The sequence below is a fragment of the Notothenia rossii genome, assembly GCF_949606895.1.
Source record: "Notothenia rossii genome assembly, chromosome: 9".
Classification (NCBI taxonomy): domain Eukaryota; kingdom Metazoa; phylum Chordata; class Actinopteri; order Perciformes; family Nototheniidae; genus Notothenia; species Notothenia rossii.
Genome location: NC_136907.1, coordinates 49,340,489 through 49,356,197, shown reverse-complemented (window position 1 = coordinate 49,356,197; position 15,709 = coordinate 49,340,489). Strand labels below are relative to the sequence as shown.

Here is a 15,709-nt window from a genome sequence, read left to right as displayed (position 1 = left end):
TTCTGTGGTGGCAAAGTAAAAAAGAAAAGAGATAAGAAAAAAGACAACAATTAAGGACAAGTGTGTGCTTTTTCAGCGTTTGACCTCGGTCACAGCCTTCTCTCCATTATTTGAGCAAATGCCTTCTTCCTGAGTCACTTCTCTCCTCCATCACAGCGGCTGTGCATATCACTTTTGCGTTGCTTGCGGAGCCTGCGCTTGTGCTCGGTTGATGACTGTCCTCCTCCTCATTCACTTGTTCACTTTCGCTGGTAATATTCTCCTCTGTACCTCTCTTCCGAATACCTCCCGTTTTGAGCCACGTTTTTAACATCATTCAGCTTTCTTCTTTCTTTAGCTTGCTTGCAACGTTAGCGGGTAGTAAGGTCGTAATTAGCAAGGCCAGAAATAAAATAAAATAAATGTTTTCGTTTCTAAATCTAAAAACAGCAATAGCCTATTAGAACTAATTTAAACCACAGTTTCAATTATCTCAAGCTTATTTTCATTCGTTGTAGTATTTTGATAGTATGATTTATTTTTTAATTAATGTTATTCAATCAAGCCTCAAACTGATGGCACTTGTCCCTATAGCCTGTTTTAAATTGAAGTTGTCTGAGGTCCTTACCATCAGCTGCTCTTGCAATAATAATAGTGTACCTTAATGTCCCAAATGTGCACAATGTAGTGACTGCTTTTCGTCTTTTTGTTTACTTGGTTGTGTTTCCTGTATTTTATATGTCTGTGTTATGTGTAAAGGTTGAAGGTGGGGTAGGTACGTTTGAGAAACCGGCTCGAGATACACTTTTGTTATATTCCATGGAATGCTCTTAACATCCTGATAGCAATGAATATCTGAAGTGCTTTGACAAAAGATCCTTAAAAAAATTCATCTGTGGAAGGCTCTGTAAGGAAGTCGCATATTTTTCCGCTTGTGTATTTTCAAATTCTAGCTCACTCGAGCTGGTTTCTCCAAAATTACCTACCCCACCTTTGAATAAAAAAAAAAAAAAAAAAAAAAAGTAATTAATCTTTTTCTTTTTTCTTTTTTTTATATGTCAGATTCCTCCACGTACCACTAGCGGGAGCTGGCGTACCACCAGTGGTACGCGTACCACAGGTTGAGAACCACTGCTTTAACTTATTGGTTATTGACGCCCTCCACCCAAAATGGTGTCACTTAGTTTTACTTAAATTGCTGCTACACATTTCTTTAGCCATTTTTTGTTTACTCATTGTCTTTCTTTTTGATTTTATTACGAATGTTTTTTTTTTTATGTAGGCCTTTGTGACCTGCTATGCCACTTTTGCTGTAACACTGTGTCCTCGCTGTGGGACTGATAAAGGAATTCAGATTCAAACAGAAATGGATATTTACCATCTCATCCTCCAGTCCCTGGTTTATAATCGTCGGCTTTTTCGTCTTCATTCTGTCTGTTGTTCAACAACTGAGAAGATAAAAAAAAAAGAGATCATTTTCTTTACTGGGACTCCAATGGGTGGTTTACTCGCTGACGCTTTCTTATCACAGAAGTCTCTACTCTGTCTGGTCAGCAAAGATGTTGCAATGCTAATAACCGTCAAGGACTTGAAATGGCCAAGTTTATTAACTTTGCAAAATAAACCCCAAAAAATAGAAGGTCAGTGAATATTCCAGTAATCCTCACAAAAGACTAACAGACGTTTGTTTAGCGTTCAACATAGTGACACCATTGAGTAAACCTTATCTACCTGGTATTAATCCGGAGGAAACTATATTCCCTATCTTCATACCAGTCACGTCTTGAGACTTTGTGAAAAGCTTCTGGTACATTCATTGTCTTGTTTTTGAAACCTTTTAGATATTGTCCACATACATTTCCTGGAATATTAGCCGAGTCAATAGTTGAAATACGGCGTTACTCTGGCTTGATTGCATTGATTTTATCGAGTGCACTTCTGTAGGACTTAACTGAGCCTTTTAACACACCGACATGTCGACTCACTGACAACTTTATTGACACATTAGTGCGACACTCTTAGATGTAAAGCATCGATCCAGGACAGGATGGGCCGTAAAACATGGAAACCTTTGCACCATGCAAATGTTACCGCTCAATAACTGTCACACCTACAGTAATGTTTGACTCACAGCCAAGCGCTATTATGTATGGGTCGTCTGGTATTTTACATCAATCATCTATATATTTCCAGAGCTCAGATTTCCAGATTTAACTTAAGTTTCTATTGCCTTTTAACTTACCATTATTTCTTTAAAAAAAAAAAAAAGATGGTTTCCTTTTACCTTTCTCTACACTATACTGTTTATTTAAACACAAAAGTGTGTGATTTGTTTTCATCTAAGACTGCTTGATCATTTAGGGCTTGTATGTCGTTATTTAGCTGTCTTTGTGAAACTTATAACTTGAATATGGATAATTGCTCTTTAAATAAAGATTACAAATACCAAATGTAATAGTTATTGAGTTGAAGTTGACTGATTTTTGGGGGGGTTTCTGTAGATTTAGAGATAATATTGATATTATGCATTAATTGGGCCTAGATAATGCAATTAAATCTTATATCAGAAAAGTCCAGCTCCAAATTCATATTTTAGACAATTCCTCCACAGTTAATATGAAACTTTATTAATTACATTTATAGAAAACCAATCGTCCATGACAAATCTAACAGGCTTCTATGGTCTGATGAGACAAAAGCTTTTTCACCATCCCTCTTGTGGTGGCAGCATCGTGCAGTAAAATAAAGTAAATATTGCAGCATATAAATAAGTACAAATCCTGTTAGAAACACTGTTGCAGTCTGCAAGCCAACAGGGACTTTGGATAAGATTTATTTTCCAGCCGGACAAAGACTCCAAACATGAAGCCAAAGCTACACCGGGCTGTCTTCAAAACAACTATGTAACAGTCCGACAGCAGCAAAGGTTCATATCCCAATCCAGAAACTGTGGCGACGGGGTCCCCATTGCTACCTGACAAACAAGTTTTTATATGACAAATAACAGATGTGCAAACTTATCTACATACTCAACTCACGCCTCCCCTAAATAATGTGCTTTTTTTTAATGGCACACTGACATTAGATTTTTAAGCATTGATGGAATACATTGACTAAAGTACTGTCCTTAAACACAATTGTCCAGTACTTGTTCTTTATTTCAGTTTTAATTCACAGTTTTTCAACATTTTTAAGACAGACTTAATTTTTTAATTTTTTTATAAATACAAGTACAATAAACTAATACAGTATTAGAACTGCCTAGTTGCTCGATCAATTCATCGGATATTTTTGGTCTTTAGTCAATTTAGATGTAGTTTGTTGATTAGTCACAATTCAAATTGTATATTTTTCTCATGCTGAGAAACCTTTTTTTTCAATAAATTATGACGACATTAACCTGCTTGCAGCTAAAACATCAAGGTTATGGACACAAATGCATGAATAATTGTAATGCTAGAACATTCCAGTATTGTAACAGTAGCTCTATTTTTAAAGTAATATAATAATTATTCTGTAATGGGCCATTCTGCATAGAGTACTTTGACTTTCAGTAGTTTTAAGCATAATATGAGGCCAAGAGTGTTGTGGCTTTACTTGTATACCATGAATGTACGACTCTTGTATTTGTTACAGTATTTTACACTGTAGCACCTACCACTTCCATCACTTTCCATCAAATCCCACTAAACCAAAACAAAACTCAAAAATAGATTTAACCTGAAGTTAAAGGGTAGAGTTTGTCGATACTTACGTAAACAACATGTTTAAAAGGCGAAAAGGGAGGAAAAAGCTCAAGTTATAAGTTTCCTATCAGAGAGAAAAACAAACATTCCCAGTTTCAACAGTATTGCATCACCAAACAGTGAATGAGGAGCCATTTGCAGTCGCTGTTTGACACTTTTGTTACAAAGTTGTTTCCGTTTCGCAAGTTCCTTGTTGAGCCGTTATGGAGCTCCTTTACCTTAACATGAGACTGAAAATGAACATAAACACCGTGTGAAAAACCTCGAATTCACAACTTACCGACACTTTTCTCTTCTCAATCAATCAATGCACGAGACGTTGCATAGTCAGGTGAACTAACGGTTGCATCAAAAGTTAGCTCGCATGCCCCGTTCAGCAGCCTAGCAACACTGGAGATCGAACATGTGTCTGCAGACAGGCGCCGACACAACACAGCTCCACGCCGCGCGGAGACAGGACCGTCCCAAACCGGTCCATTCAGAAGGAAGTGAGGAAAACAGGATGTGAGGTCACAAAAAGACACCGGGTTTTGGATTAGTTGCTGCAAGTTGCAACAAATCGAAGTGTGGCGACGCGTGCAAGAGGGGGGAGAGGGTTGAAGATATGCAAAAGTTCCCATTAGAGCAGATACAAACTGGTTATAGCTGACGGCCCCTCATGTACTGAGGCTCAGTTCGTGCGGCGGACAAGGGTTCGAGCCCAGGCTGCTACCCCTTTACGTGTCATCCCTGCTATCTTACACGAGTCATTCTTCAATAAAAGAAAACCTTTCAAAAAATAAATAAAGGGGGAATACTGCTTAATTTAGTCATTAACGGGAGGACCTGGCATGTTTAGCTAGGAGTTATTTCAGGTCAGTGGCTGAGAAGTTTTCAGTGACTTGGCTGAGATTTTAGTCCTTGCATAACCTTTTGGTTCTTCACTACAGATGTTACAACAAACTCAAATACACAGCTGGTGGGGGATTCAAATATAGTTTATCTTCACAATTAATCTTTTAACAACAACATTTGATAATAAGTTGGAGTTTTTTTTAACATCTGTTCAAAAAAGTTATGAAGTGGAAGGTTTAAAGGTTCAAATATATGATCATCTACAAGGTGTTGCGTGTCTTACAAACAGGTAGGACTAACAATGCTCATTACATTTTCACAACCTTACATAATCAAAAGAACTGGACAGTTTTTAGATTAATCTCTGTTTAACTTTTCCCAGTCCAGTTAGCCTTTATTTTCAACTTCTTTAACAGCATCCTGTGGCGCGACAGCTCCAGATTTTTTACCTGAAGGAGAAACGAGGCAGAAAAATTGTTTTATTTACACAAGAAACATCAAGCTAAACCAGTCAATAATCAATATAAGACAGTAAATTAAAGTTGCACAAAAAAATAGCCCTCTAATGACAATGAACAACATGAGCAAGCAACAGCTTTATACTAACAAAGGAATGGCTTATCTAAAGCCAGTTGAGTAGCACTTGAAATGTTTTGGCTCTATGAAACTTATATGATTCTGTTTTCTTCAAGTTTGTATCTTCTTGGTCGAATGCACTTATTGTAAGTCGCTTTGGATAAAAGCGTTAGCTAAATGCAATGTAAAAACAGCAGAGTATTTCAAAGCATCATATGCAAGGGCAGTACAAATATTTTCTAAAAGAAGCTGCCAAAAAAGAAGGGGCATTGCATTTATTAAAAGGTCCCATGTCATGGCAATTTCTACTGATCATAATTCCATTGTTGAGGTATACTACAATACATTTATATTGTGCAATTTTCCAAACTCACATTGGTTTCTCATACAGCATCTCTGTATAGTATGTGTATTCACTCTCTGTCCTAAACGGCTTGTTGGAGCTCCTGCCCCCCCTCCCTGTGAGCCCAGTGGTCGTCTGCGAGACACAGCGAAACCCAGCCCGAAACACACATACACCCACAGCCTGGCTGGGAGTTTGTGTGTGTGCCCAGGCTGAGTTCCACGGTGTCTCGCCGACCCCACACCAGTGAGCCAGCTCAGTGTCCCGCTCCTCGCAGCAGCGAGCCTCGCAACGTCCCGCCGAGTGTGTGTGTGTGTGAGTGAGGGAGTCCGCGGATTGGTCCAAACGTAACGGCTCCGCGGACGTTACATTACATCACTATACCCAAAAAGTAAACAATGGAAAAAGAGAAATCTCCAAAAAGGCGTTCTGGGGCAGCATAGACAGGTCTTTTCTGTGTTAGAGTTTTACTCGCTACAGGGTGTACTTTGAGGGTTTGACTCTGCAGACCGTTTACATGCATAAAAAGCTAAGTAACACACAAGGGGACGGGTAATAAACGGAAAAGCATGACATGGGACCTTTAAAGCTTTTTTAGGCCTAATTGTTGGCCACTTGTGAGAGGTGCAACATGTTGTAAACATTTGCTTATTTAAACATAGAAGACACAGCAACATTAACATCTATAAAGTTGTGTTTGAATGTTATTCCAATATTCTTTTAGCTTAGTTGTTGGTGTCCTGCAACTAACTGCCCAGGCAATTATCTGGCTCTTTAGCTGTGAAATGTAAATTGCAAATATGTCTATCAGGGTTTTCTAATCTTGTGAATACCGTTTTTTTTCCACCATTATGTCATACTTCATATGTCCACAAAAATATGTTACAGATGCGCCTAGGAAATACTCTTTTTACAAACAAAACAACCAAACACAAAAAGTATGCTGCTCAGTAAACACGGATACATTAGCCCAGAATGTTTCCCATTTGTCCAGAACATAGAAATATCACAGGACTAGATGGAACAGGACTAACTTGTTTGCTACTTGTGGATAGAAGGCATAAAGTGTGTTTAAGTTGAGGTTGAAAGCATAGAGATTTAGCCAAAAACAAAAGAGTTACTATACAAAAAAACAACGGGTAAAAAGATGCTCTGCAAATGAGGGGAACTGCGGATCATTCATTGCATGTTTGTCGATTAGTCCCCTTAGATGTTGTCAGTAGCCACTAAATCCAGTGTTACTATAAAAAAATAACACTAATTAGATTTTTCTTCTTCTCAAATTCTTCTTATAAGCATACAACTACAATGAGACCTTGATACACGCCAGTTGAACTCAAACATTACCTTTCTTTTTTCCTTTCCCACGTTTGCCTGCCTGACCTGCAGACTTCTCAACAGGTGCCTGGGGGGGCTTGGAGGGGAGTTTCGGACCTTTCGCAGCCTGGACCTTTGCATAAGTCACCGTCACTTTGCTGCCATCAATCTCACAGTCCTCCATGCTTTCTTTACCAGCTTTGCAGTTGTCTTCACTCTCAAACTCTACAAAACCAAACCTGAAAAACATTTCAATTGACACAAGTCAGTGTAAATCGGACTTCCAGAATAATCGAAAAAACATGTTAAAATTATGACAAAAAAATGTGAGGCTACCCACTTTTTTGAAACTCCTGTCTCTTTATCTACAGTGACTCTTGCACTTGAAGCTCCTTCAAAGGCACTTTTAAGAGTCTCGGCAGTCGTCTTCTCAGCGAGGCCCATCACGATCAAAGTTTTTAATGAGTCTAAAGAGGGGGAAAAACACATTGTGGCTTTGGAAACAGTTCCAATGTATGATTTGCAGTAACTAAGGCGACACCGACATGGATAATAGAACATAAACAATCCCACATACGTTTTGCCTGTGCAGACCCTTCTTTCTTGTCGCAAAATTGTACTTTGATCTCCCTTTTTGAAATTGTCAATTTCTGGGATGACTGCAGGGCCTTCTCCGCGTGTGCTGCGGATGCAAACTCAACAAACGCAAACCTGCAGAGGATTACAGATGTTCTTGAGAACAGTCAAATGCTTTCTTTATTTGAAAGGTGAAGTGAACATGTACTTACCTTTTTGGTTTGCCTTGGCTTTTAGGTAGGTTGATACTAACGGCTTTCGCAAAGATTTTCTTGAGGTTTATTTCTGGCACATTGAAAGGCAGATTGCTCACAAATAAGGTTTTATTTGGATCGGCTGCAGCTGTGAGAAAGAAAATAGATAATTTGTCACCAGGTCAAATTGCTAAATCCAAATTTTGTTGATGGATATTGAGATGTTAAAAAGGCAGCAACAAACATATTTGAACCTCTGAACCCAAAAATGGCATGCAGGTGTGAAAGGCATGTTTTCTTTTCTTATTTTAGGGCGAAAATAACGCAATTTATCATAGCCAGGAATTCTAAAAACAAAAATGACAGCCTGATTTATAATGTGCAAATGCTTCTGTCAGAAAACGTAAAACTTTGCTTAAAATAGTGATATTTCACTTCATAAAACCACTTCATGCTCCATTTCAAAAGTCAACCAAAATAAAACCGTCTGCTCCAGGCAGATCCCTTAAAATAGATGCAATTCTGTGTTCCTGACGGAGATGGAAATCATGAACGGTTTCAGTAAATGAGTGAAACTTCAGCTGAGCTGCAGGCCATTCACACAAAGAAGAGACAACAAAAGTGTGTTTAAAGGGGCCCTATTATTCTCCTCAGGTTCATATGTATATTTCTTGGTCAATCGCTTAGAGATGTCCGAGCCCCTTAGCCTATCCCGTACAATGGGTTGGAGAGATAGCCAATAGAAGCAGGAGTGTTACATGGTGATGTCACTGTAAAACTCCCCGATATTTATAAAACTTTGGGGCACTTGGCAAAAAAGTTGAATATTTAGAGATTACGTTCTCGCATTTTAGGGGAAAGGAATTAAATCCCCAAAAGTTTTATTTTTTAGGCATTTTACCAATAACTGCACACAATAAATGCTTCAGTTCTCTCCACTTCTAGCCATGTTTGTGCTGTTTTCATAGAGGTGCAGTACTTTTAAATGACCAAAAGATGCTGTGGGTCTGCAGGTTAATAGGTATAGTATCACCTCAGTTATTAAGAGTACATTTCTAAATATCCAGTGATCTACCTTTAGTGTCGTCTTTGTTTTCATCAGTTTTGGTGACTTTCCCATTCTTTTCTCCGGCTTTTTCCACAATCAGAACACGGCCACTCATCTTGGCTCCTTGTTTTTGCTGCAGCACTGTTCTGGCAATAGCTTTGTTTGGGAACTCCACATAGGCAATGCTGTTGAAGAGTGAAAAAACAATTTATTCAGTACAGATTACAAATCATCACAATCACATTACTAAATATATCAATTAGGTTTTGTGTACCTAGAAAGTGAACCTTAGAGCATTTCTTTTTAAACTCTTACCCTGTTTTTGGGGTCTCTGCTCCACCAGGAAAACGAACACAGGTTCCCAATTTGAAGACTTTCAGAATGTCTTTTGTTGTCGCTTCGTACGGGATGTTCTTCAGAAACAAACATCTGCTATTTTTGGCTGCTAAACACAGAACAGCCCTCAAGTTAGACATTTCATATTTAACAACCTCCGTGGACCTTATGGTGTTTTACATTCCTGTATAAAGCCCCCATACATCCATTATTTTAGTTATTGAAAAACAACCATACTCATATGAACATAAGTTGTATAAACTCAACAATGAATGCCCTCTAGTGGTTTAAACGAACACTACTGCTGCACCACTATGAGAAAAGGTTAACAACATAGAATTAAATAACTACATTTTCTCGTTACCTCTTTTTTCCTCAAAGGATAGTTTTGGCTTCACCTTGTCTTCACTTTTGACTTTTGCTTTGGCAACCTTCATGGGCAGCTCATTCATCATATGTCCATTTAACATCAAGCCTTTCAACAAGTCCATCTCTGAGGCCAAATCTACGAATGCATGTTTTCTACAAGAGCAAAACATCATTTGTTAGTTAAGTCAGTAGGTTTAGTAGCAGCACTAATAATTCTGTGAGGAGTAGGAGCAGGATTCTCACCTGGACCGGTCTAATCTGATGTCTTGAACCAGGACGCTTTGTGTCATGAAGTAGTTTGCTAACGAATCTTTGATCTCCTCAAATGTTTTGGACTTGTTCAGGTTGCCAACAAAGAGACAAAAACCTGCAACAAATAAGACAGTGGAATGTGTGAAGGAAAGAACTCGGGCACCTTTCAGAATGAAGTCTTATATTGTTATTCACTTCTTACCATCGTTGATGAGCTTAGTTTTCTTTGGCGGGGACACGTCTACTGTAGAGCTGGCCTTCCGCTTCCCTTTTACTGGAACACATGGAAAATGTAAGTTAGGACAACTTCATCAGCCGACAGTTCACATTTTGATCATACACACTTATATAATTCAAGAAATTAGCCATCTACTTCATAAATATTTGTCTGAAACTGATTTCAGAAAGATCAGGTAATGCAGCTCAAGAACTTATGCAAATGTTTTACTCAAACATTCACAGTGAGTCAATTTTGTGCTTTCAATGGTGATCTATTTTAAACAAATTGATTAATTGATCAAAATGACTTGTCTAGGTATAAAGATCTTAAAGCAGTTGAGATCCAGTTTGAACGGATCACTCATGTGCTTGAGGTTTAAAATGATTCTATTTTGAGAGAACTTTTACACAACATTTCAAAGACCCAGAATAAAATGTGCATGACCATTTAAAACCTTTAAGCACACAAACAAGCTGTACACTTTCATCCAAAAGATAATTATTGTATGAAAAGTAAATGGTACGGTAAGCAAAAGTGATGATAGACTGAACGTCATGCATCAACCCATATTAGAGCTACCTTATATCAAAAGCTACTGCAAATATATTAACTGATTCAATGTTACATTATGTGGAAGTTTAACTATAAACGATTCCTTAACAAAAATTATTTAATTCAATATAATACAATCTCATGATTTTTCCAGAAATGGAAAATAGAATGAATCTTAACAACTGGTTAACAATGAACATGTAAACCGTGAATTTAACGGCAAGAAGCGGATGAGAGAATGGCGGCGACTTACGATTGATTAACATCATGATAACAAAGCAAGAGGTGAATTTGAAGAAATGCACAAATAAACAGGTATGATCCATATTTTGTTGGGATGGTGCAGTAAAACTTCTAATTGTAAGCATCCCAACATTTTTGCCAATTGATTGTACAAATATGATAGTTATTTTACATCTGGCAACATTTGCATATACTACTGATTCAAGATTCAAAGGCTTTAAGGCGAGACACGGCAGGCAAAAACATCGTTTTTCATGCACTGGTCAATTTTGAGATTTTGTGCTATTTTGATTCCATAACATGTTTTCTTTCAGGCTTTTGGAAGGAAAACGTACAAAAAAAACATTTAGGTGTTTATTTTACAATAGTTTGTCTATTTCCGTCTGTAGATTTCTCCTAAATTCACCAAAAGTTAGCATTCTAACGTAATACAAAGTACCGCCACCGCTGTTTGCACCATGTCATCAGAGGTATCGTTGGAAAGCTCCGTCTCTCCTGCACAATCTCATCGGATCCAAATATGGTCATTTCCTTTGTATCAGCAACCAATCGTGAAAGTACAAAGGGGTCTTAAATTAAAAAACTATATCTCATTGGCTGGTGTCAATTTCTGACAACGTGATTCGTTCAGATGAGTCACGTGGTGTCTTTCCACTTCTTAGTTTAGCTTTAGCTGGAAATTGAAATCTCAAAATGGCAAAAGAACAGCGAAAAAACCGACCCTGACAATAAAATACCTTCACGGAGTGCGTCGAGGCGCAAGCTGTCATCCAAAGAACAGGAGGGTTTAGGTAGCGCCACACAGCAATCTTTAAAGGTTGTTTTCTCAAAATGAGTTTTTTCTCCTATTCTGAGTGAAAAATGTCCACTTCAGTTGAACTTACATACACCAAACCTCCTTCCAGTTATATTCTTTCAATATTATGACGATTTTTACAAAAGGGTTTGTTCATATATCATTCATAGCCTGAATTATATGAGATTGTATACATAAAAACATGGCAAAAATTGATATTTTAGAGCCGTTGACAGTATTTTCTGATTTATGGAGTGATAAAAACAGATATCCAAAATCCATTCTGTAAAAACTTTAGATTCTAATATGACTACAAAATGAAACAAGAATTTTGAACCTGGCTTTATCCAAAGTTCAGAATTGTGTTCCTGAAATGTATTAAAATATGCACATATTTAATGAGATGATGGATGTGAGGAAAATAAATAAATATTTATAAATAATGCAGAGAATGTTGTAAGTGACCAGGATGCAGGAGTAACAAAATTACCTATTGTACAGTAACATTTTTAATAATGAATGTTCGTTTTAACATTTAATGTGTTGTAATAGCGCCACAAGGAGGAGACTCATCCCTATTACATGTAATCTGGAACCACAGACTGCTTTGAAACATTTGGGAATTTTGTTTATGATTTGTTATTAGGACAGAAGAGAACAAAAAACAGAAAAAGACCACTCCATAACTCTTATAAGTATCCTTACCTGGAGCCTTTGCAACAGTCTGTTCTGCTCCGTTGGTTTCCTTTTTAGCTCCGTCGCTCTCTCCCTCCTCACTCTTCTTCTCCCAGGCTACAGATACTGCAGCTGTGCTTCCAGCAACAATGTCCATCTGACATTCTGAAGAGAAGCTGGTTTACTGGCACCGCTCAGAACTCAGACATTTACGTGACGTCATTTTATTTGCAATACCTTCAGATTCCTGCTTCACATCTGTACTCTCACTGGGGGTATCCTCTGTGGAGACGACTGCCTCAGCCGAAGGGGCGATCTCGCTTTTTGTTTCTGTAGAAAACAGAAGGGATTTGATATAAACAGTGAAAAAGAATAAGTGCTTCTCACTAAAGATCGATTTTGAGGAGGAGTATCATTTTAAAACTGAAAAACCGAGTGCCAATTTTTGGACGTTACAGAATATTTAAACAGAGAATACACAACACCTTCAACTTAAATGAAAATAAACACATTTAATTGGGGGAAAAGTAAAGTTAGCCATTCACCTGATGGTAAAAGGCATGTTGTTATCCATCTCATGTTTGAAGCTTAAATACTAAAGTATATGCAGCCAAATTGGCTATAGTAAGGACATACAATGTGTTATGTGGGAGGCTCGTAGGAATATATATAATATACGCAGTAATATAATCGGTTAACTGATATGAATGATAGTTTGTTGAAAAGGCAAAAAGGATTGGACCTTAGTTCAAAGATTGCAAATGCCCATTGTTTAGCTACTCAGGGTTTCGTAAGGGTTTTCAATGACATAAACATACTGTTTAATGTAAAAAGAGCAAAGTTTTGTTTAGTTATATTAATTTTTAAAGATGGATGATGCATAAAAACTAGGGATGTAACGATATACCGAATATCGCGGTATCGCGGTAAATACATTTCCCAATACCGTCGTGAGACTGACAAAATCTACCGCGATTTAAAAAAAAAAAAAAGATTTAAAAAAAGATTTTTTTTTAAAAACACTTTTTTTTTTAAACCTTTATTTAACCAGGTGGTCCCATTGAGATCATCGATCTCTTTTTCAATAGAGACCTGTCCAACATGGCAGCAAGTAGGTTACAACATGAAAATAAAACAACAGATAACACAAAAGTATTGTATTTACAGGGCCACATTTACACACCTAGAGACATGTACCAACCTTATATTTATATCTCGCCATGTCAATAAGCCTGGCGTTAGACTTTTTCGCTGTCCGTCATTTTGACAGACAGGATCGTAAAATATCTGTCATAATCCCTTATTACCCGTCGGGTCTGAACAGTTCACGATAGAGCATGCTCGTGAACTGTCAACGAGGGGGGGGGGGCGGGGGGCGGTGTTATGCCATGTGTGCATGCACCTCGCGGGACGCGCACAGCGTAAAGCAAGACCTCCCAGACATGTATTGATCTGTACGGCAAAGTACGGTTTGGAAACTATATCATTTCCTTTTGGAGGACATGCATAACACGGCATAACACCAGAGCCTGGCTGCGGGGAAACGTTGGCGCTGTTCCGAGTTTGTTCTAATCTGTCAAAATGACAGACTGCTTTCAGATTTTTCCGTCATTGTTAAATACAATATTCGGTTAACGCGACCACTGGTGTCCCAGCAACATCAGTACCAGGCGACAGAGTTTTTTCCAGAGCAGGGGATATTGTAAATGCCCAAACATCCCAGTTTATAAATACCTGGAAATGTGGACATTCTCATATTCCTAAAAACCTGTCTGATGATGCTGAGTGAGTGACGAGTGAGTTTGAGTTGAGTTACTTGAAAAACTAAAGTGAAACTTGATTTATTTTATTGCAGGGTCTGATTATTAAATGTCCTTGTTTATTTGTGAGATGCAGTGGCACAAAGAAAATGCTTACTTTGTTTTTACTGGTAGGTACAAAAACACTGGTTTTCTTGTTCCAGTCTGTTACTGTCACTTTGTTTTTGACACTTTAAAATACTGCTATCCTACAAAATGCTGTAAAAATCTGATTTATTATGTAATAAAAAAACATTTTCCGAGTAAAAAAAATTTTTATTGAAAAAAAAAAATGAATTTTTTGTTTCTTCCCTTTATTATTCAATATCGCGATAAATACCGTACCTTGGACTTGTTATCGCGATATTATCGTACCGTGAGTTTTTGGTATCGTTACATCCCTAATAAAAACTGTGATGGCCTTTCACATGGGAAACATACAGATGAGCCAACTATGTGGAAAATGCTGGAAGAAGAGGGAAAAAAACACTTTTCTACAATAATCTGTAGATATTTATATTTGCATATATGCATTTTTTTATGTGGAAACCTCATTTGTGATACTAATGTTTGTGTGTATTACTTTGTGCCTTGTATATATGTGGGATGCGTCAAATGCTTAAGGTTTGATATAGATAAGGCCACAAACTAAGAGCATCTGTATTATTCAAAGCAGGACGAATTACAATACATCTGTAATATTAATGAGTAATGTTTGAAATTCATTTTCTAGAAAACAAAAATGTATGCAATAGTAACTATGACTCTTGGAAACATCTTACCGCTGTCCATGATCTGATCGCTGGTTCTCTTTTCCGCATCAGCAACTCCCCTCTTAGACTTCTCGTCCCACGATATATCCACAGTAGAAGTACTTCCTTTTACTTCAATGACGGCGTCCATCTGGGGATCTAAACAAGCAGTTTGTTATTGGTACAGCTCACAGATACAAACAGACATGATGCGTTTGCAGTACCTTGTTCATCTTGGTTCTCCTTGGGAGCATCTTCTGTTGCGACTATTTGTTTGCTTGAAGAGACGATCTCAGTCTGTCCTTCAGCAACAACTATTATATGATAAAGGTATTGTTATTATGTCAAAACAGCCAGCTAAATCTAATCTTCCACATGTTTATTAAATAAATGACTTGCCAGTTGTAACATTGTCCTCTTCTTCTACAACTTCACTTGTGCCAGCTTGGCTCTTTCTTGTACTACGTCTAGTAGCCTGGAAAAGAAACAAATACATACATTTCAAATCAGTAAGAACCCTGTTCACCCACAAACGGATGGCATTGCAACTGAAACAGTTATACAAATTATTTGTATGTGTGTTTTATTATCTTGCATAGTCAATGGCAGCATCATTTTAACAAATGCAAAATAACGTATGAACTTCCCCCATTTCAATATATTATTAAAAAATGTCTTCACATATGGTGAGGGACAGCTAACTTGTTGACAAGTTTTGTTTTCCACTTAAACAGGCTGTGCAGTTGTAATTTATCTGCTCGAAACAGCTAGTAAGTACAACTCGGGTGATTATCAGCAGCTAGCCAACCGTTAGCTTGCAGAAAATAACCTAAAATAACGCAAGGCGGAAAAATTAATTCAGTGCACTTAGTAGCCCCTTTATAATAACTGTAAATTAACGTAATTCTAACGTTAGATTTTTACCATATTTAGTGTTACAACAGCAGACAATCAGAAACTGGTGCAGCTAGCAGTCTTTCAGTCGTTCCTCTGGTGAATGCACGTGTGTGTTGAGCTAAAAACACCCACATGCTACTACTCTGCGCACTGCGCATGCACTACCTTTTGACTAACGGATGCCTGTAAGTATTTCATTTCATTT

The 15,709-nt window shown here is 37.7% G+C and overlaps 2 protein-coding genes across 7 annotated transcripts in view; both read right to left on the bottom strand.

Annotated features, from left to right (window-relative positions):
* The window catches only part of LOC307020431 (polyamine-transporting ATPase 13A3-like), a 31,429-nt gene extending 26,879 nt beyond the window's left edge, over nucleotides 1-4,550 (bottom strand). For 3 of the 4 annotated variants that reach the window (XM_079651763.1, XM_079651766.1, XM_079651764.1), the window contains exons 1-2: nucleotides 4,006-4,550; nucleotides 1,358-1,427 (exon numbers count right to left, since the gene is read on the bottom strand). In XM_079651763.1, the coding sequence (XP_079507889.1) occupies nucleotides 1,358-1,408 (51 nt within the window). In that variant the 5' untranslated portion in view covers nucleotides 1,409-1,427; nucleotides 4,006-4,550. The remainder of the gene's footprint in view (nucleotides 1-1,357; nucleotides 1,428-4,005) is intronic. The other variant, XM_079651765.1, reaches the window with a different exon arrangement.
* A 134-nt stretch (nucleotides 4,551-4,684) lies between these two features.
* Nucleotides 4,685-15,670, bottom strand: LOC307020432 (nucleolin-like). 3 transcript variants are annotated; one of them, XM_079651767.1, is made up of 16 exons: nucleotides 15,532-15,670; nucleotides 15,007-15,082; nucleotides 14,832-14,921; nucleotides 14,638-14,766; nucleotides 12,294-12,386; nucleotides 12,087-12,221; nucleotides 9,773-9,844; nucleotides 9,562-9,685; nucleotides 9,314-9,471; nucleotides 8,929-9,058; nucleotides 8,641-8,798; nucleotides 7,584-7,713; nucleotides 7,373-7,506; nucleotides 7,136-7,262; nucleotides 6,826-7,034; nucleotides 4,685-5,008 (listed from the first exon to the last, which is right to left on the bottom strand). In XM_079651767.1, exons 1-16 carry the CDS (start codon nucleotides 15,532-15,534, stop codon nucleotides 4,947-4,949), a joined length of 1,830 nt encoding a protein of 609 aa, XP_079507893.1. In that variant the 5' UTR covers nucleotides 15,535-15,670; the 3' UTR covers nucleotides 4,685-4,946. The 3 variants fall into 3 exon arrangements, with proteins under 3 accessions (XP_079507893.1, XP_079507894.1, XP_079507895.1); XM_079651768.1 differs by having other exon boundaries at nucleotides 8,929-9,055; XM_079651769.1 differs by lacking the exons at nucleotides 7,373-7,506; nucleotides 7,584-7,713.
* Between the last annotated feature and the right edge of the window lie 39 nt (nucleotides 15,671-15,709).